At 42.8% G+C, this 21,841-nt stretch overlaps 1 protein-coding gene and 1 long non-coding RNA gene across 8 annotated transcripts in view; one reads left to right on the top strand and one right to left on the bottom strand.

Annotated features, from left to right (window-relative positions):
- Window positions 1-4,229: 4,229 nt before the first annotated feature.
- Window positions 4,230-21,841, top strand: part of Ralgapa2 (Ral GTPase activating protein catalytic subunit alpha 2) — a 282,313-nt gene continuing 264,701 nt past the window's right edge. For 6 of the 7 annotated variants that reach the window (XM_087651017.1, XM_087651019.1, XM_087651020.1 and 3 more), the window contains exon 1: window positions 4,249-4,492. In XM_087651017.1, the coding sequence (XP_087507143.1) occupies window positions 4,387-4,492 (106 nt within the window). In that variant the 5' untranslated portion in view covers window positions 4,249-4,386. 7 annotated transcript variants of the gene reach the window in all.
- On the bottom strand, window positions 4,275-6,700 carry LOC147995727 (uncharacterized). Its single transcript, XR_015684653.1, has 2 exons — window positions 4,987-6,700; window positions 4,275-4,884 (listed from the first exon to the last, which is right to left on the bottom strand). It is a non-coding gene; the product is annotated as an uncharacterized LOC147995727 (long non-coding RNA).

The following is a 21,841-nucleotide window of genomic DNA, read 5'->3' as shown; positions in this document are numbered from 1 at the left end:
AACGGAAGTTTATCTTTTTAAAGCTGTAGAACTTAGACATGTACATTTAAAGGGTTAACAGGCCCAGATGACCCTGGACAGTCTTTGGGGAGAAAGAAGCTTGTCTTGCCCTTCCTGGTTTCTGGTAGCTTTAGGCTTGTGGTTACATTATTTTTAACCTCTACCTTGTTCTCTGTAGAGACTCTCCCATGCTTCTCTTTTTCCGAGAGAGGAAGAGAGAGAGAGAGAGAGAGAGAGAGAGAGAGAGAGAGAGAGAGAGAGAGAGAGAGAGATGCGTCTCCAGGAATAGAACTCAGGCCATCGGGCTTGCATCTTGGGGCAGAAAGCACCTTTTCACTGTCCCCGTCCTCTCCATTTCTTACAAGGACATTTGTCAATGGATTTAAGACCAGTTCTGAGAATCTACATTAATCTTACCTCAGATTTTTAAATAAAGTTTCAACAGTAGTTTCTGGAGGTTAGAACACAGAGGAATCCTGTGGAGGGTTAAGACACTGTTGCACCTGCTACATCAGGTACTAAAAAAGGCTGGGAAGATTAATCCTTCACATTCAGTTTTACACTGGAGAGGACAGATCGTCAGCGTACACTCTTAGATGAATTTCTGGGGTAAAGGATAAGTAAATAATTTTGTCGACTTTCCCTTGTGTGACTTGTACAAGTATATATATTCTCTGCCAGCTACATTTTTTTTCTATAGCTCTGCCTTCTTGTAGATGCCAGATCAGTCAGTCAGTCTATCTGTCTGTCTGTCTTCTTTTTGGGGGGTGTTCTCCAGCTCAGGCTGACCCCGAATTTTCTTTGTAGCTGAAGATGACCTTGAACTTCCAGAATTTTTTTCTTATTTTGCCTTCACTTCCCTATAGTAGGACAGATTATAGACATGTCTCATCATGCCCACTTTGAGATACTAGAAATAGAGCTCAGGATTTGTCCCTGGAGCAGGCAAACATATGAAGTGGTTTAGTAGTACTGGATTTTAATTGTATTTGGTTTTATTCATAGCGCTAGTCTAGTAATAATGTACTTGGCAGCCTGAGACTGTTACCTCGATGTACACCGCACACACACTTCACTTCTAACAATGTATCTAGAAACTTGCTAACAGCCAAGGACCTTCCCGCTTGCTGCCGCCTGCACACCCCTTTCTAGACAATGGAATATATTTCTCCCCTCTTTAATGACCTTCAAGTGCAGACAGATTCAACTCAATCAGAATAGAAAGTCTTGTCTAGCCCAAACAAGTTCAGGGTTTATGCTCAATATGACAAAACGGTGTGCCCAAATGGATTTTCTATTTACCATCTTATGCCTATGCACAACTGGGAGTACATATGATTAAAATGAGACATGTTATGGAGCAAAGCTTACATATCTCATATCTATTAACCAAGATGGAGAAGTACCCCTTAGTAACTAAATAACTCCTTCTCTTGAATTCCCCGAAATTACTGCTCTAAGAGGTAATTGGGACCCGTGAGTATTTTCACACATGCTGCCTGCTGCTCCCTACTCGATATTCTGATCTTTTTTTATTGTTTTGATTTAAATAAAGTTTTCTCGTTACTTTGCAATTTGTGTAGGCTTTTATTTCGTTTTTGAGTAAGAGGCCAAGAACTTGAAAACGCCCCAGGCAACTTTGTTTTTAGATTTAAAATTTTTTATTTACATGTTGTGCCCGTGTGAGTCTGCTCTCTGTATATGCTGCTGCCTGCAGAGGTCAGACGAGAAATGTCGGATCTCCTAGAGCTGGAGTTGCAGGTGATTTTGAACCACCTACATAGGGGACGAGAACAGAACTTGGATCGTCTGAAGGAGCAGCATGTGTTCTTAACTACCGAGCCAATTCTCCAGTCCCACATATTCATCTTTATGTGTATGGGTGTTTTGCCTGCATGTCTGTGCGCTCTGGGCATGTCAGTCCTCAGAGGCTAGAACAGGGCACCGGATCTGTAACTAGAGTTACAGATGGTTGTGAGCCGCCATGGAAGTGTCGGGAATTGAACCTGACTGCCGTAGTAGAGCAGCCTGTACTCCTAACCACTGAGGCATCTCTCCAGTCCCAAGTTTTAAACTTTGAATTTCATGTTCATTCTTTATCGGTGAAGGCGGCAATGGAATGTCTGAAAAGTACTTGGCACTCTAAAACCTGAAATAAGTACAGGGTGAATAATTTCCTCAAGGGATTTGCAGACCAACAAGAGGATTTTTTTTTTTTTTTGAGAGAACAACGACAACAAAACCTAACAAAACAAAACTGGAAAGTGTCATGAGCAATGTGCACATGGGTAGATAAGCATCAAAACACCAATATGTGATTCTTTATAAAGGGGGGGGGTGTTTGCAGTTTTATATTTTCACTCAGTAAGTAGGATAGATGAGATGAACTTACATGTATAGGTGCCTGGTTTTTTGTCTACTGAGTTTTTCACAGTGCCATATATTTAGCCTACAGAAATGCACAGATTCATCTAGTCTCTCTTCCTCTGTTGGATTGGAAGCTCTGGCAGTCAGGGAACTGCTTCTTATAAAATCTGTCATTCCCTGGGCTTGGGATCTTGTTTTTACACCATAGTCCTCAATAGATGTTCGATGATAACGAGAGAACTTGAATCGCAAGAGAAAAACTGATTTCTGGAAGATAAATTCATTTTACCTTTTCAGTCAGTGTGAGACAAGATATCCTTGTTCAAAGGAACAGAGCAGTGATCACGGTGTTTTATTATCTGCAACTGGGCCCGGGATAAACCGATGGTAGCAAACATTCTTGCCTTGATGAAAGAGAACGCCGCTTCTCTTCCTTACGACAGTTTTGGGGCGATTGTGGCCCTCATCTAAATGTCATCTGGGGATGTAGGAGGTGCAATGGCTCTGCCATCATCCTCAGCACAGAGATTGCATCTCTGGGTCTTCGAGATTTATGCTGTTAGATCTGTCAGTAGTCTGGTTTTGATTTGTTTTTGTTTTTTTGGCTGAATAATATTCTGTTGGGTATATCTTAGTCGTAGCCGTGCTATTTTGATAACTCTAAAAATAGAATTTACAGAACTGAGAAGTTTTTGCATGCTGAGTTGAAATGTGTAGGACTGCTTTATTATCTTATTTAATGAGTTTATTGAGTGCCTGTAGAGATCAAATACCGAGCCTAATACGGGGATGTGTACATTTCTAGTACTACCCTCCACTAGAGAAAGAGACACTTGTGTTATGCCTCCTTAGATGAAAAACATGTGACTGACACTAAGCTGCCACTTTAGGTACTTGTTAATAAAGCCAGAATGTCAAACCTTAGGGGGATCCAGATGCTAATAAATAATTATATAGTCAGCTCTCTGGTAAGAAATCATTTGAGCATCTTCGGCCTTAAAGTCTTGCTTCAGTGAACTGGCGTCTGGCTTTAAAAAGCACATCAGCCCCAGAGTCAGGTCCCTCAGGTTCTATTTCTGGTCCTGCTATTGGATTGCTAAGAGGCATTGCATAACGCAGAAGCTCTTTCCACAAAGCAAGAGGCAAGACTGACCTCTGCACTTGAGATTGGGTTCCAGGTGCCTTGGGGACTGACTGGACCTCACTAGAGAACAGGCCCACTCTTCTCGGCTGCCAAAGACATTTATTTCAGTGTGAAATTAGAAATTAGGGCTCAGATGACATGGACACAAGTGCTTTGTCTTGCTCCTTACTGTGAATCCAGAAGTAAAAAAAATCTAGAAATGAACTAGTTCAAGTTTTAAAAGACCTACAATTTTTCTTACTTTGTGTGTTTCAGAGAGAGAGAGAGAGAGACAGAGAGAGAGGAGGGGAGGGGAGAGGGAGAGAGGAAGAGGGAGAGGAGAGTGTGTATGGAGGGAGGGAGAGAGAAGAGGAGAGAGCGGGGTGCACAGGCGAGTTTCAAGGGCAGTATCTAGCTAGCACCTCTAGGACTGGAAAGCAGGTCGCGCCTCTTCCTCTTCTGGGGACTACAGTTCCCGGGAGCACTTGCGGACCACATAGGGAGGGACCTCGCTTTCCTTGACGTATGGAAAACGCAGCAATCAGATTGGAGGTCACTGCGCAGACGCGAAGCTGGCCGCGCGTCCCCGCGAGGTCTCAGCCGCCTAGCGCGTGAACAGTCCGGGTTGTGCGCGTGCGTCCGTCCGGAGGGCGGACCAGAGGCACAAGTGGGGCGGGGCCAAGGGTTTCGGGTCGACACCGCCTTCCTGCCCCGCCCCTGACCGTTCGGCCCGCCCCTCCTTCCTGGAGCCACCGCTTAAGCTGAGGCGGCGCGGCAGCTAGGAGGGGGGCGGCTAGTGGCCGGAGCGACACGCGCCCGTCGCGACCCTATGCAGTGACTTGTGCGGCGCAGGCGCCTCCTGCCCCGCCGGCGGGGCCCAGGCTTACCGCGGCGGGATGTTCTCCCGAAGGAGCCACGGAGATGTGAAAAAGTCCACGCAGAAGGTGCTGGACCCCAAGAAGGACGTGCTGACCCGCCTGAAGCACCTGCGGGCGCTGCTGGGTGAGGCGTGGGGCGTGGGCTAAGGGTCAGGGCCACCTGCCAGGGGGCCGGGTTCCTCTCGCCGGGTGGGCCTGATGGGGTCTCAGGTCCGAGTGATGTAGGGAGCTGGGGATGGTGTGCACCCGACCTCTGCTAGCCCAGATCGGGACCCTTGAGGCATTGTTCCTGAAGGCAGTACGTTGGCCCTGGGCGCTGCTCTGTTGTCCCAAGTGTAAACTTAGCCAAGATTCTCATTTGGGCGCCTAGCCTCGGGTAACCTCGAGGCCAGGCACAGAGGTGACTATTCGCTGTCCTCTCCAGGAAATAAACCAAGCACAAGTGGCGCGGGCGAGAGGCGAGAAAACGTACGTACACACACACACACACACACACACACACACACACACACACCCCTACCTCTGCGAGAGGCGAGAACACACACACACCCCTACCTCTGCGAGAGGCGAGAACACACACACACACACACACACACACACACACACACACACACACACCCCTCTACCTACCTACCTCTGCTACCTCACTCTCCCATTTTAAAAATGTAAATTCTTGACAACTTGGGTTAGACCAAGACCTTATGTGGTCCCATCACAGTCTTCGTTGAACTCACTCTTCTTTTAAAATGTTTCTATGCTTGAGCATAAGACTTTAGATAAGACTGCTTTCAGCTGATTCCAGGACCAATTAGATGTCATTTCTTTTCCCCTGCCCTTCTCTCTTTTAAATTTACATTTTTTGGGGGGTGGAGTGGGGGAGAGAGTGGAAGGGTCTGGCTGATAGAGGTTCCTGGGGTCTGTGGTTTGAAGTGGGGTTCTGCTTTGAGGAAGCTAGGCTTTCTTTGGTTCAGGGAGGCTGCTTCTCCCTTATAACCAGAATGACAACCATTTACTCCCTCTTGCCTTCCTTTTTTATGGCCTGCAGGGTGGAGGTTCTGCAGAGCCCAGGTGGGCCTGGAATTGACCTATGATGATTTGAGAGCTCTCCCCTGTGGGTGTGAAGTGTTCACAAGGTTATTTACTGCGGTTGCTGTGTAGCTTGGCGAGGCTGTATCTTACACAGTTCTAGTCCTATCTTCTGTCTGTCTGAACATTTGTTCAAGGTAGAAACCCCTTTACTTGTCTGTGCACAAGACTTATCTGTATTTGGAGACCAAGGAAAAGACACATTTCTTCTACATACATTTACTATTGAAATAATAATAAAAATTAAAAAAGTGTTTTTAAAATTTCAGACCATCTGTCACTTGAGAAAACAGGGCACACAATTCATTTTATAGGTGAAGATTTAAAGCATTCCTGTTAATGAGATTAAAAGTTGCTAATTATTTCTATTTATATTGTGTAAACTATCTCTGAGTGTGTGATAGGCCAGTCAACCAGCCAACCAATGAACCAACCAAAAGTAAAACTCAAAACCATGATTACTGCCACAAAAACTACTCTCGTTCCCCTCAACCCACCAGATTTTGACAACTTAAGTTACTATCTCAGATTCCCAGATAGTACACTTAATATGTTCAGTTTATAATGATTGTAAATCAGTTACTGTTAGAAGGGTTAGTTTCTGGACTTCTGAAAGCAAAGTGAGGTGTTCTTGGTTAAATTGAACTTTCTCCTTCCTGTAGTGAAAAGCCCAGGTACACAAGTGCTTTGTGTTGGGTCCTTAGTATCTGATTAGTTCCTGCTGCAGGGGCGTTCTTGATAAAGGGGAACTGAACAGTGTTTTAAGGCATTTGATACTTTGGAACTTTTTCTGTGCTGAAGAATTTAAACCTTTGTTCTGACCAAGAAGGCCAAGATTGAGTTGGTTACATTTTATAAAGACAGAAAACCTAGATCAGAGTAGTTTCTTAGAGATACACTGTCTTTGTTACCATCCAGAGAAAATGGATACTTTCAGGTCTGAGTATCCCTAGATTTTCCCCCAAGGTGTGTGTCTCCTTACAGTTGCAAGTGGCAGGGATAGGCTGTGAACCCGGCCAATGGCATCTCTTTATTTTATTTTTTTGAAAGTGTGTGTGTGTGGTGGGCTTTGTGCTAGTGAGTACAGTAACCATAGAGGCCAGTAGACAGATCCCCTGGGGCTGGAATTAAAGGTGATGGTGAATTGCTCTGAGGGACTGACTACTGGGAACCAAATTCTGTACAAGAGCAGCAGGTGCTCTTAACCTCCCGAGCCATGTCTGCAACCTGAGTCATCTTTATATGTAAAAAAAAAAAAAAAAAAAAAAAACCCTTTATTATCAGTCAAAGATAAGATCTGTTTAAAATAGTTTATGGTGTAGAGTTCTTCCATATTTTATTAGTAATACTTTTGTTGTTGATGATGGCCAAGTTTCCTTTATATCCTAATGTGATCTTTAACTTTAGGGGTTCTATTTTTTTTTAAATAAAATTTGAGGAATTCTACATATATGGGCTGGACCTAGGCCTCCCCACTCATATGTAGCAGATGTGCAGCTTGGTCTTCATGTGAGTCCTGAACAACTCTGGAATGGGGACTATCCCTGTACGTGGGCTATGTTCTTCTAGCTGGGCTGCCTTACCTGGCCTCAGTGGGAGAGGAAGTTCCTAGCCTTGGAGAGACTTGAAGTGCCAGGGTTGGGGGCATACCCAGAGGGGCTCCCACCTGCTCAGAAGAGAAGGGGAGAGGGCATGGGGGAAGGATAGTGGTAGGGGATGATCGAGAGGGGGACAGTGAGTAGGAGGTGCCACGGATAAGTTAAAAAAAATTAAATTAAGTTAAAAAATTTTGAGGAGTTCTTGCCATAATCTTTGGTATAAACTTTTGCTTTACAACTGTAGTTTGAAGACTTTAAAGAAAACTAGTGCATTAAAGTATTAATTCCTATAGCATCAAATTTTTATCTGGTTATTACCTTTAAAGAAGACGAAGTGTTATCGAACACTTAAATCAATATGATGGCAACTGAAGGGAATGAATTTAATTAGCATTGCATGCTATGTATGTGTTTCAACTCTTGCTTTTCACTTGAGTGAAATAGGGCCGGTATTTTTTTACATATAAGGATGATGCTACTGGACAGAGTTTGCAGCTTGTCACTGCCACTTGAAGCTTCACAACTTGGGACAGTACCTAGTCTGCCCTTGAACCTCAGCTTTGTTACTCTGGTAAATGGATATGGTACAGTGAGAGTATATTATGTAATGACGTCAGCTTGGAGCAGGCATTTACCAGATTCTTCTTATTGCTTTTTTTACTACCATTAATAGGACACATATTTTAAGAGGTATTTTCCCTACCCTTCTTTTTTATTTTATATAATGATATGGCCTTATTCTCTTTTTGAAAGGAATTGTACTTCAGACAACTTGTGGAGAAATGGTTAACTATGGAGAGTAGACTATATCTTAGGATTATGATAATGACTCCAATTCAGTGCTACTTAGATAGCTTGTCCTGACTATATTTTTAAAGTTGGCTCTCACAGGGCTGCATTTTAGATAGTTTGTATGCATCATTGGGAAGAACAAGGAGATACTTCAGTTTTCCTTATGCTGTTTAAATTATCATCAGGAAAGTAACTGAAAAAACTAAATACTCCCCTCCCCAACAACTCCTGCGTATTACTGTATTGCTCCAGCAAACAAGTAATCCAGCCTTTGGGAGGTTAAGGCAGGGGCATTGTTGTTAATTTGAGATCAGTCTGGGTTGCGTAGAAAGTTCTTTGTCAGTCATGTCTACAAGATCCTATTTCAAAAGACATATAAAAAAAATATAAGACATCTGTATAATTTAAAAATTTCTAGACTGTACATTTATGATATAAAAGAAGCAAGTGAAATTAATTTAAAGATATTTTTATTTAACCTAATGTTTATTTGTTAGTTTATATGTATGTGAGCACACTGTTGCTCTCTTCAGACACACAAGAAGAGGGCATCGGATCTCATTACTGAGGGTTGTGAACCACCATGTGGTTGTTGAGAATTGAACTCAGGACCTCTGGAAGAGCAGTCAGTGCTCTTAACCACTGAGCCATCTCTCTAACTCATATCCTAATGTATCAGCAGGTACTAGTTAAAGCTAACAAGTAATTTATAGTACTTTGTCTATTATACAGTCAGAGCACATATTTGTCCTTGCTAGCTACATTTCACATGCACAGTACCAAGCTATGGCTGGTGACTACTGGTAGTAGGGCTTGAATTTGGGAAAGCAGAGGGATAGGGTAGGGCAGTTCTAGCCAGCGAAGGTGGAAGAGTTGTTAGTAGATATCCATGTGGCAGTGTGCAGGAGGGTGACTCTCACCTGTGTCCATTGGGCGTTAGAGCCCTGGACACACAGGATGCCTGGGTAGAGCCAGGTGTAGCTCAGGGTTCGAGATATCCTGACAGGAAGACTCTGAGGCAAACTTGATGGCCCAGATCAGAAAGGGCTCAGCTTGCTTGAGTTGGAAGCTCATGCCTATCCTTAGGGGGAGTTTGTGTGGTGACTTTTCTTTTTTCTTTTCTTTCTTTTTTTTTTTTCCCCCCCGGAGCTGGGGACCGAACCCAGGGCCTTGCGCTTGCTAGGCAAGCGCTCTACCGCTGAGCTAAATCTCCAACCTCGTGTGATGACTTTTTAGCAGGCTAATAAAGGAGACTTGAGAACTGTCTATCTCCTAGGAATACCAAAGTAATGGATCAGGAAGGGAGAGACAGAGGCAAAGGTTCCTTGGAAGAGTTATGTCAAGGGGGACAGGCAAACAATGGATTGTTGGAAGAGGAAGGCCAGGATGAAAGATAAGAGCAGCAAGAAATTGTGCTACTTCAAGTACAGTGGGCATTTCCAATGTTGTCTAAAGGTTGATTAATGGGAATTAATTTGGGATTGGAGGCTGTGACATTCAAGATTATTAAGAGGTCGGCCCTTGGGCCTCAGATATGTAAGAAAACATTTTCTTACAAATGTTCTGTATATTGATAAAGCAAAGTATGGCATTCTATCTCTTCTTGCTTTTTTTTTTTTTTTCTTTCTTTTTTTCGGAGCTGGGGACCGTACCCAGGGCCTTGCGGTTGCTAGGCAAGCGCTCTACCACTGAGCTAAATCCCCAACCCCTCTTCTTGCTCTTAATAGGGGCGAGTTCACTCACAATTTCAGATGGTACCTTTTACTTATTCTTATTTCTCTTGTGCGTGTATGAGTTACTGTGTAGTCTCTGCACACTCCTATGTTTGTGCATGTACACAGAGATCAGAAGAGGACATCAGTGCCCTGCTCTGTCACTCTCTGCCTTCTTCTATTCAGCTTAAGACGGGGTTTCTCGGTAAACCTGGAGCAAGTCTGGTGGCCAGAAAGCTCCAGGGGTCCTCTGTCTCCACACTCTCCACAGCCACTAGCATGGGTTGCAGGCACGTGTGCAACTGGGATTTTGACCTGGAGTCCTGCATCCTTGAGTATGCAGCAAGTGCTCTTACCCACTGAGCCTTCTCCCTAGTTACACACACAAACACACACACACACACACACACACACACACACACACACACACACACCCCTATGTGTGGTTATTTTTATATAGTTATATAGTTATCCTTCATGTTTTGCCCCCCTCATGTTTAGTTTCAAACATTTGTGAACACTATGTACTATAATCCAGTAGCCTAGGCTGGCCTCAAACTCTCCATCTTCCTTTTCTTTACCTGATGACTTCTGGGATTCCAGATGTATGTGGCACCATGCTCAGCTTTTTCTTTTTTTTCTCCCTCCCCCTTCCCTCTTGTCCCTCTCCTTCCCTTCCCTCCTCTCATCCCCTCCTCTCCTGTTCCCTCCCTTACCCTCCCCTCATTTCCTATTCCCTTTCCTTACCCTCCTTTCCTCTTCTGATAGCAGCAATACCTCTCAAACCATCTGGTGTTTTTTTCTTAGAATAAACATTTAGTCTGACTAGCAACACACCCCTTTTTACAGTTTGATGATTGGTGACGGACATTTGGGATCATGGGAGTATTATAATTGGAGTAGGGAGGTGCAAGGGTTCCTAGCTAATGATGAGTTTGATGTACTACAGATTAAGTGTGAGAAAAGGAAGGTCCAAGTGGAATGTCTGGGATGAGATTGTGGTATGTGGGGTTGGGAACTTAATGAGAGGATAGAAAACCGTGATATGATTCTTCATTATAATGAACTCATCAACTATCCTCACAACTATGATAAAGGTAGTGCTCCCACTTCAGCCTACAGCAGAGAAACTGGGGTTAACCATTTGTCTACTAACTCAAGCTGATATTCATATGCATAATGCTGGCCAGCCTAGTGATAGAAGCCTTTAATTCACATTACTCTGGAGGTTGAAAGTTCAAGGCCCGTTAGGCCACAAACTGAGTTCTAGGCCAGCTTCAGTAATTTAGTGAAATGTACTCAAAATAAAAGTGGAAAGAAAAAAAAAAGCTAATGTTGTGCTTCTGCTAGTTATCTGATTCAAAAGGATGTTTACATATCAGAATAGATATTTACCCACCAGAGTGAATGTTAATACATAAATAAAACCTACTAGGTTTTGCCTGCCTTGCAAAATTTCTGTGATGTTTGTAGCTCTCATTCTGGTCTGTTCCTGGGGATCTGGAAGATCTTATTTGACTTTGGCATTGCAGATTTTTTTTTTTTTTTTTTTTAAAGAGGCTCCTTTTGTGCTTTCTGATTCAGTTCATTGGGTTCTGTGTTTAGGCCTGGCAGGTAGTGAGGTATTTGCACAGACAGTAAGTCTTTAACTTGAAAAGCCTGGGAACTGTAATTTCAGGTCCTTGCAGACATTTTTTGATTTCCAAGTTAATGCAAAATGACTTCGCTGTAATGTTCTCTTTGCTTGTTTCTCATCAATCACTAATACAGTGTATCTGTAGCGCCTGGAATTTAAAATGAACTTCGTGCACTTGTACCATCCCTGTTTCTAGGATCCAGGCTGTCTAGACTTGAGAAAGGTGAGCCCAGGGCCACTTTCTGAGCTGCAAGGCTCTGTGTGTGACACCTGAGAAGGATTGCCTTCCAATGCCTGTTCTGAGAAAAGAGATTATTCGTGGGCACAAAACACTTTCCTATAAATATTTATAATTTGGATATCTATTTTGTCGTTAAGCATTCTACTCCTGGGCAAGCCTAAGTACTTCTTCAAGTTGTTTATAATACTGATCTTTGGTCTCCAAACTGAGTAAAATAGATATAACTATAGCAAACTGTGTGTGTGTGTGTGTGTGTGTGTGTGTGTGTGTGTGTGTGTGTGTGTGTTAAAGTTGGTTTTCAAAGTAGCAATTGATTCCATTTAAACCTTGAAAATTTTTAAAAAGAACAAAGTTACTATACTACTAAATTAAGGACAATTAATATGTAAATGTAGTAATCAGTTACTTATCAAGTTGTCTTATCCTTGAGATTTTAAAAATTCAAATTGAGGGTTGGGGATTTAGCTCAGTGGTAGAGCGCTTGCCTACCAAGCGCAAGGCCTTGGGTTTGGTCCCCAGCTCCGAAAAAAAAGAAAAAAAATTCAAATTGAGAGCTTTGTTTTGTTTTATTTAGTGTATGAAGATAGTGTGCAATTGTGTATATGTCTGCTATGTATTCAGATAGTATGGTATAAAATCAAGGCTTAGGATTCAGTAGGAAAAGCAGATGCTTAAATGATGAAATTTCTGCACAGTGTTTAGAGCCATACAGTGGAATGGGAAAGAGCTATGGAGGTGATCACCATTCAGGGAGGAACTCCAACAAGCCCTGGAGATGTTGGGAGTGCTTACAGAGGAAGGTCAGGGCTGAGTTGGGATATGAATAATAAAGGACGTTGTCTGGTGCATGAGGAGTGGATAAGACATTGGCGGAGAACAAAACTTTACAGAGACAATTCTGCAGGGCACCAAGGTGTTAAGCATACAGTAGCTTTTGTACTGGGTATTGGCAGACAGTGAGAACCCATTGGAATGTTTGAAGCAGAAAAGATGGATGTCTTTTCTTATGGAAAGGTCTGGGAGTCTCACCCTCTCCTAACATTTGAAACCAAGAGAAAAACAGTCTTTGTCCATTTGCAGTGAAAGCTCTGGGGAGGTACCTGGTCTTAGACTTCCCTCTGTATGGAAAACACATACCTTAAAGTGAACCCAGTATTCAGAGGGGTAGCCTTCAGAGATGGGGCACCCCAGAGTGGAGGTGGGCAGGAAAAGGGGCTTGATGGGAGGATGCCTCTTCATTGGAGGAGTGTTAAAGGGAGCAAAAATGTAGTTAGTGCTGGATGACAGAGATGTGGACAGAGCTCTCATGAGGTACTCTCTTCTCTGGAGGTCAGTGGTGACATCTGCTTGAGCCAGCTTTCTTGCTGGTGTGGTGATAGGAACTTGGAATGTCATACTCTGTCTTCTGTGCCACGTATCCTCTTAAAATAAAGAAATTTGGCAACATGTAGGGCTTGCTTCTGTTCTTTTTCAGAGTAAAAAGGCATTCAGCCAGAAGCGGGGAGAGCTGTGTAACATGAGCTTAGTTTAGTAGAGCAGATTGCCAGCTCTGCCACTCTGTGTTCACGTGCTCTGGGGTGGGTGTGAGGTGGGACCGCATTGTAGGAGGTGATCAGGCAGGCTGGGACTGCGGTATGTGAGGGTTTGTGTGACTTAACCTCATGTAAGCTGTAACTCCAAGGCATCTGTTCAGGTAGCACGTTGTCCCTGTCCAAAGCCTTTTCTCATCTTCCTCAACCAATCAGAGTGACACCTCAAGCCAGGGGCTCTTTCTCATCTTGAAAGAAGCTTGTGAAGTGCCGGCGTGTGACTGTATCGTAGGTAGTCTGCAGTTCAGGCTATCCTCCCTCCTGCCAGCCTCCCGGATCTGTCAGTTCCAGTCGTGTCCCAGGTGAGAGGATTCAGAATGTATTATCAGAACCTGGCGATTGAGTGTTAGATGAAACTCAGAAATTGCATCTTAAAGTATTCGCCTTATGGAGATACTGTGACCCTTTGTGTCCTTGACACTGTTTCCATCTGGAAGACATTGAATGCCACCTAAAGCCCTTGTAGTCTCCAACAGTAAATATGGACGTTGATTTTGCTATTCGAGTTGTGATTTAGTTAAAAGAAAAAACTTCTTTGATAGAATCCAGGAGCTCACTGATTGTGTCTTCTGTTGGATTTTTTTTTTTTTTTTTAAGATTTCTGCTCTGCATATGCATTGATCAGAGACTGTTCTGCCAAGGACACGCAAAGTGACAATACTTATGCCCCGCCGTAGGAGTGCTGAGAATGTAGGGTTCTTGTTCCTGCTGCACACAGTGTGATTGACTGGCAGCCCTCTGCATCCATCAGTTTCTTCCAGAGCTGAACTTCTCTCAGGCTTCTCACAGCTGAGTAACAGACCTGGCTTCTTTCTAGAGACGCAGGCCACCAGAGCATTTTTACCTCTCATTGCCACTTGTCATTTTCTTTCTGTTCACGCTCTTTGTGTTCTGCCTCATCTTCCCCACGAAATGAAACTTAGGGCAAACATGGCAGCTTCTGGCTCATCCCGATGCCTCTTAGTAACACACTTCTCTACTTAGAACAATAGTGCTTGGGCTGGAGAGACGGTTTAGCAGTTAGGAGCTTGTATTACTTTTGTAGAGGCCCAGAGGTCAGTTCCCAGGACACATGGTAGATAGCTCCCAACCTCCTGTAATTCCAGATACAGGCAATACCCCTGGCCTCCATGGGCACTGCAGTCATGATTACACCCCTTCAATAATTAAACATAACAAAAATAAATTTAAAACATTAAAAAATATAAAAAGAATATTCATTTGGTACACTGTTCCCTGCAGTGCGATTCCTTCACACATATTAACTCATCTTATGCTCCCAAATGAAATTGAGACATTCTATAGATAAGATAGGGAGAGGATAAGAACTCGGCCCAAAGCTCTGTAAGCACAAGTGTCTGCCCCTAATACACATGGCTCTAGAGCCCCTATTCATTTAGCAGCTGAATGTCCATCCTGACTCTGTGCCAGGCAATGTGCGGAGCATTCGAGATGCCAAGGTTTGCGCTGTAAGTCTGGATAAGTGAGTTTAAACAAACAAATTTTAGAATTATTATATAGATTTATTATATAGAATTTATTATATAAAACCGTTATATAGACATATTATATAGATTTGAGTTGGAAGAGATCTAGCTACCCATATGGATATTTTAAGACAACTGAGGGTCTTCCTGTCCTAAGGATGGTCTTACTAGTGGGAAGACACCAGCGCACATTATTTAAGGCCATGAGTTAACTCCCCCTTGTGTGGGTACATTGATGATCAGACCAGGACTTGGTGCCTAAGGAGAACAGATGTAAGGGAGAAATGTTGGGCAAAGGGGACAATTATCCCTGTGGGTAAACTGTGAGGAGGAGGAGTAAGGAATGGCTTGGATGATGCTTCTGGAAACAAAACAGAAATTTTGTCAGATTTTAAATGTAAAAAACCCAAACTGACTATTTCCTTTTCTAGTTGGAGAGGAAAAAAAGCTCCCCCCCCCTTTTTAAACAATGAAATAATTGAATACTTAATAGTATTTTCAACCTACACAGAATAGAGAAGACCTGAAGAACAAATGTTCAGGGATTAAGTTAGTTTATTTGTCTGCTCATATTTGTGACATAAACCTCTGTTTTCTATGGACTGTGTCTGATAAGATAAGGGTGTGTTTGAACCAGTTGTGCCTGATATACTAGAGCTGACACAGAACTCTGAACTCTGAAGCAGAGGCAGGCAGGATGTCTCCATATCTTCCTCAGCATGTGCCTTTATGTATAGCATTGCAAATATTTATTTTGGAAAGGATATTCCCATCTCTTTCTGGTGCTCTTAAAATAAGCACGTACACAAACAGATCTCCTTCAGTTGAAATGAAAAGTAAATAAGGAAGTGGAAAAATATTAAATTGAATTAGTTACATCTTAAGTTCATAAAACTGTTATACATTAACAAGAAAAATTATGTATATATGATACAACCAGAGAGATGAGAGCAATAGCATTTTAAAATGTCATACTTTACTAATATGCATCCACACTTTGCTCTTCCTTCTTCTTAAGCTTCATGTGGTCTGTAAATTGTTTTTTGGGTATTTTGAGCTTTTGGGCTAATATCCACTTATCAGTGAGTGCCTACCATGTGTGTTCTTTTGTGATTGGGTTACCTCACTCAGGGTGATGTTTTGTAGTTCCATCATTTGCATAAGAATTTCATGTAGTCATTGTTTTTAATAGCTGTATAGATGTACCACGTTTTCTGTATCTATTCCTCTGTTGAAGGACATCTAGGTTGTTTCCAGCTTCTGGCTATTTTAAATAAGGCTGCTATGAACATAGTGGAGCACTTGTCTTTGTTATATGTTGGAGCATCTTTTGGGTATATGCTCAGGAGTGGTATAGCTGGGTCCTCAGGTAGTAATATGTCCAATTTTCTGAGGAACCGCCAGATTGATTTCCAGGGTGATTGTATCAGCTTGCAATCCCACCAACAATGGAGGAGTGTTCCTCTTCCTCCACATCCTCACCAGCATCTGCTGTCACCTGAGTTTTTGATCTTAGTCATTCTGACTGGTGTGAGATAGAATCTCGGGCTTGTTTTGATTTGTATTTCCCTGATGACTAAGGATGTTGAACGTTTCTTTAAGTACTTCTTGGCCATTCGGCACTCCTCAGTTGAGAATTCTTTATTTAGCTCTGTACCCTATTTTTTTTAAATCAGGTTATTTGATTCTCTGGAGTCTCACTTCTTGAATTCTTTGTATATATTGGCTATTAGCCCTCTATTGGATGTAGGATTGGTAAAGAGACCAAAGTGTGGATGCTTTGGTCCTTCTTAGAAGGAGGAACAAAGTACTCACAGGAGGAAATACAGAGACAAAGTGTGGAGCAGAGACTGAAGGAAAGTCCATTCAGAGACTCTCCCACCTGGGGATCCATCCCATATGCAGTCACCAAATCCAGTCACTATTGTGGATGCCAAGACGTGCTGTTGATAGGAGCCTGGTATAGTTGTTTCCTGAGAGGGCCTGTCAGAGCCAGACAAATATGGATGCGGATGTTCACAGCCAACTATTAGACTGGGAACAGGGTCCCCCATGGAGGAGTTAGAGAAAGGACAGAAGGAGCTGAAGGGGTTTGCAACCCCATAGGAAGAACAATATCAACCAAACAGACCCCCCCAAAGCTCCCAAGAACTAAACCACCAACCAAAAAGTACATATGGAGTGACCGATGACTCTAGCTGCATATGTAGCAGAGGATGGCCTTGGTCCTGTGAAGGCTTGAAGCCTCAGTGTAGAGGAATGCCGGGGCAGGGAGGCGGGAGGGAGTGGGTGGGCGAGTGGGAGAGCACCCTCATAGAAGCAGGGGGTGGGATGGGAATGGGATAGGGGATTTCTGGAGGGGAAACTGGGAAAGGGGATAACATTTGAAATATAAAGAAAATATCCAATAATAGAAAAAAACTTAAATATGTTGCCAAATTACCTACCAATTATCAAAATTGCTATCTCCCATGCCAATAACATACATATGAGATTTCTAATATACATTTGGTAAGACTATAATTTAGTATAGTCTTTCTGAAAAATAGCTTAATATATATCAGTGATCTTCAAAATATATATATTTCATTTGGCCTGATTTCCTCCTTTAAACTTGCTATATTTAGAGGTTATTCTATTAGGAAGCATGCTGCCACATTTTTTGCATCTTTATTTTATTTATTGAAGTGAACGGCACATAAAAATGATCATTTAAAGTAAACAGTTTGGAGGCATTAAATACTCCTGTAGTACTGTATAGCCATTGCTTCTACTTCAGAACTGTTTTTGAGACAGGGTCTCGAGGATCTGGCTGTCCTGGAACTCTCTGTGTACCAGGCAGGCTCCCATCTCACAGAGGTCCCCCTGCCTCTGCCTCTCAAGTGCTGGGATTAAAGGTGTGCAGCACCATGTCTGGCCTTTCAAAATGTTTTGTATCAGCAGGCAAAGGAGCCCTATAGCCATTAAGCAGTCACATGACTGCTACTTATGTGTTTCTGTTTAGCTTGACAGGATTTTACATTTTTTCTTAATTCTCAGCCAAAAGATGTGGTCAGCATTTATACTAGCCAACACTCGTGTGCGCAAGAACTACAAACCAGCGCCAGCTGAAGGAAGGGACAGAGTATCCAGCAAAACAGTGAAAGGTCACATTTGGCCTTAGGAATGGTGTTTGCCAGGATGTAAATGGTGTCCAGAGCATTCACCAGCCTACATCCATTCTTTCTTGTCTCACCTCTCCTTTGTCGAAATGGTTCTTTTCACTCACTGTTCTGGACTGGTTTGTTTTTGTTTTCTATGCTTTTGTTTTGTTTGCGGACCATCTCCCCAGGCACGGGAGAGATGATCTCTGGCTTTGCCAGCTTGACATAGTTCCAGAGCTAGTGAGTCATGAGCAGAGTCCAGCCCCTCCCTAGGACTCTACCCCCAGTGCCTGAGAAAACCTCTCTGATTGGCTTTACATGGGTCATTCCCCATTCCTGTGTCAATCACTGGTGTGGGGGGTGGATGTCTTGAAGAGTCAGGTTGGTAACTTGTTCTCTTCCTACAGATGGAAGCTTAACTCTGGCTCCTTTATTTCTGAGAAAGTTCTAGAAGGCATTCTCATAGATTCATGCTCAAGACAGCACTGGCAGTGTCCATGTTTGATGCCTGTTTTACCATAAAGTTCACTAACTTTTATTCCAAATCACTGAGAAATTCTTAGTTGATATTCTATAAATTCTACTTATGAATGTGGGTATTTAAGGATTATTTACCCAATTTGAGAGAAAGAAATCACTGTCATTTGAAGAAGTAGGTTTGAGCATGTTAAGTCTAATGTCTAGAGTAGAGAATCTCCATTGATTTTTAAGTTATTTTACAGAATTATTTAAGTTATTCCACTTGCCCCGTATTCACAAATCAAGGCCTAGCCCTCATAGGGTTTTTATTCTACCAGGAAAGATGATATATGAATAACAAAAAGTTTATAATGTAACTTTACGTATTGATAGTAGAAAAATGGATCTTGGAAAGGGTGTGTGTGAGCATGCCAGTCTTGTGCTCATGCTTGTGTTGGGGTCAGAAGAGGCTTTCTGACACGTTTTGTTGAAGGCCTGAGTTGAGAATGTAATGGCTTTGTCATTATTTAGAGAATAGAATTCCAAGGAAAGTGAATAGTAAGTGCAAAGGCTTCAAATCATAATTGTCTTGGAATTGCACCAGAGCTCCAGGAAAAGGAGAAGGAGTAAGGCCAGGTGGGGAAAGATAAGATAGGAACCTCAGGGGCCAATGGACAGGGAGCTGAATTGCTGTGGTTCCTGTTTGGGTAGGTAGACCTGCTTGAATAACTTACTAGACGGTGGCTCTCTCACTGTGAATGCTCTATTGCTTATGGATTCATTACTTTTCTTCTTCTTCTTCTTCTTTTTTTTGGTTCTTTTTTTCGGAGCTGGGGACCGAACCCAGGGCCTTGCGCTTCCTAGGCAAGCGCTCTACCACTGAGCTAAATCCCCAACCCCATCTTATGGATTCGTTACTTTTCTATTGCTGTGATGAAGCACCATGGCCATGGCAACTTAAAGAGAGAGGGTTTATTTGGGGCTTACAGTTACAGAGGGATAAGTTATGCCCATCACAGCAGGGAAGGGTAGCATGGGACTGGAGCTGGAAGCTGAGTGTGAACTGGGATGACACATGGCTTTTGAAACCTTGAAGGCTACCAGCAGTGATGAGTTTTCTCCAGCAAGCGCATACTTCCTAAGCTTCCCCAAGCAGGGTCACCAACTGGGGAGCCTAATATTCAAATGCCTGACAAATGGGGGCGATGGTGAGAAATCTCATTCAAGCCAACACAGTTTACTTTATGAAGAATCAAATCCTTTGTCCTAAAGCTGGTCAGTGGCTGGAGACAAAACAGAAGAGAGAAAGAAGTGTTGGACAACTGAGTGGTATAGAAGCTGTGGCATACATACTTGTGGAGGAAGAGGGGACACAGTTTGTGTCCTTCCTTACTCTGCTGGGGACCAGTGATGAGGATGCAGGCTAGGAACCCTGTGACCCATGGAACAGGAAAGCTAGAGTATGTTGGACCATGTGCTATGGCCCCCACAGTGGACTGCACTGCTAATTGGGTAATAGGCAAAGGACAGGCAATTAGAAAGCGCTGCAGACCTGGAGACATGCAGAAAAGGGAGACTGGCCAGTGGCTGAAAAAGACAGCCCAGAACAATGTCTGCGGGTCAGACCAGTAATGACACAGCTATATAAATGATGACAAAAGACAGTAAACCCTGCTGGGAGGCTCGCCGCAGGTGTTCTGCCATTTTTAAACTCATTTTCTATATTTTGAGTGTTTCTTAATAAAAAAGATCTGTGAGATCTTTGATTTTTTGGTTTACTATTAATCATATTATGAATTAGTGTCACTGAGCCTTGTGTCTTTCTCAGACGGTTAGCTATGGTTGAGACCAGCCTTACCAAAGAAGACAGGTGCACACAAGTTCCTGGGCCCTCAGCTTGTTAACCACTGAAAGCATGGCATGTGTTTTCTTCTGTCCACTTTTGTGCACATTCTGTTGTACTGTTTTGTACTATTCTATTGCTGTGAAGAGACACCATGACTAAAGAAACTTATCAGAGCATTTAATTGGGGGCTTCCCTATAGTTTTGGATGGTGAGTCCGTGACCATCCTGGCAGGGGCATGGCAGGGGCAAGCAAACGTAGTGCTAGAGAAGTAGCTGAGAGCTTACTTGCCTGTAAGTTGGAGGCAGACAGATTGGGCTTTTGAAATCTCAAAGCCATCCCCAGTGACACAATTTCTCCAATAAGGCCACACCTACTCTTTCCCAAAACAGCCCCACCCACTAGGGATGAAGGATTCAAATATGATGGCCTTTCTCATTCAAAACCCTACAGTCTGCTTTCAGCAGCTGCAGTAGCCTAAGCCTCTGGGATTCTTCAGAGAAAATGTTAGTTCACCCTGGGAAATCACTTGCCACCCTCTTTAGAGAGCAGCTTAATGGTTAGTGCTTGCTCTTCTGTTTGAGAGCCAGTCCTTTCCAAAGCCTTGCTTATATCCCATGCTCTCCTGAGTCTTCTTACTGTTGTCTCCAGGCTGAAGATCCCATCACCTGTAGTAAGATGAGTCAAAGTCAGATGGCAAGAGGAGGTTAGGTACAGGAAGAGGATCTTATGGTAGACTCCCAGAGCTGTCATTTCTGAGCCTAGACCATCTCATTAGCACTTTATAGTCTGTCTGGCAGAATAAAAGGTTGACTCATATGGTCTAGGGCTACCAGGTCTTGTAAATGAAAGCTTGTTGTGGTTGGAGATTTCATCACCTTCTTTGCATCTTTAGGTGTCCGTGTTTGCTTATTTCCACTCAGTGCAAGCTCTTGTATATGACATAAGCAGTCTCTCCCTGCCCATTCTGTTTTCTATCCTTTCCACTAAATTATAGATACATAGCCTTTCCAAAACATAGCAAATATCCTTTTAGAAATTAGATCATTACCAAGCATCCTGTGCAGGGTACGTGCTATTCCTAAAGTACACTGCACATATTGGACAGGGAATTTGTTGCTGTAAAATTATAGAAAATGACTGGTGTCCTGGTTCCTGCAAGTTCCCATTCCCGAGGATCTGTGCATTCTAGCTGTTTCTCTGTTACCTCTTTCACACACCATACCCTTGGCGGTTGTTACCACACCTGAGACTCACATAGCATTCAGCAGGCTGTTCTAGCCTGGCCCCATACCATGCTAGTCTGAAGCATTCTATAGGCTAGCACGGCTTCCTGTCACAAACTCTGTTTACACTCCCAACACCCAGTGAAATCATTACTCAGCAAACTGGAACCCAACACCCAGATTTATGTGTTAAATGCTCAATGTACATTAAATACATCCACACTATTAACATACAACCAATTGGTAATATATAATTGCCCACCTAGACATACAAAGCCCTATACACATCCATCCCTTAAGAATATTCATATCAACCTGTACATGTGCAGAGAGGAATCTTTTTTTTTTAATTTAGAGAATACTTTATTAGTTTTTGTAATCAAACCCACGTATATAAGACCTTACATATTTAATACAGTGTGTTACCCCTGTACAAATGGAAAAAACTTAAGTTCAACATTTCTAGACCAATATGGCTGTTAATTTCTGTACAGTGCCAACTCAACACAGTAAACGGGGATACTTTTTTCGAGAGTTGACAGCACAGGTAAAGTTTCAAAAAATTCAAATTATATATCTATATATATATATTTATATTTATATAAAAAGACCAATAATAGCAGTGTGTTATGCATCAACAGCAGCAACAGCTTTTCCAGG

This window comes from Rattus norvegicus, chromosome 3 (genome assembly GCF_021556685.1).
Source record: "Rattus norvegicus strain SHRSP/BbbUtx chromosome 3, alternate assembly SHRSP_T2T, whole genome shotgun sequence".
Classification (NCBI taxonomy): domain Eukaryota; kingdom Metazoa; phylum Chordata; class Mammalia; order Rodentia; family Muridae; genus Rattus; species Rattus norvegicus.
Note: the sequence above shows the minus strand (reverse complement) of the source record. Positions and strands in the feature narration are given on the sequence as shown.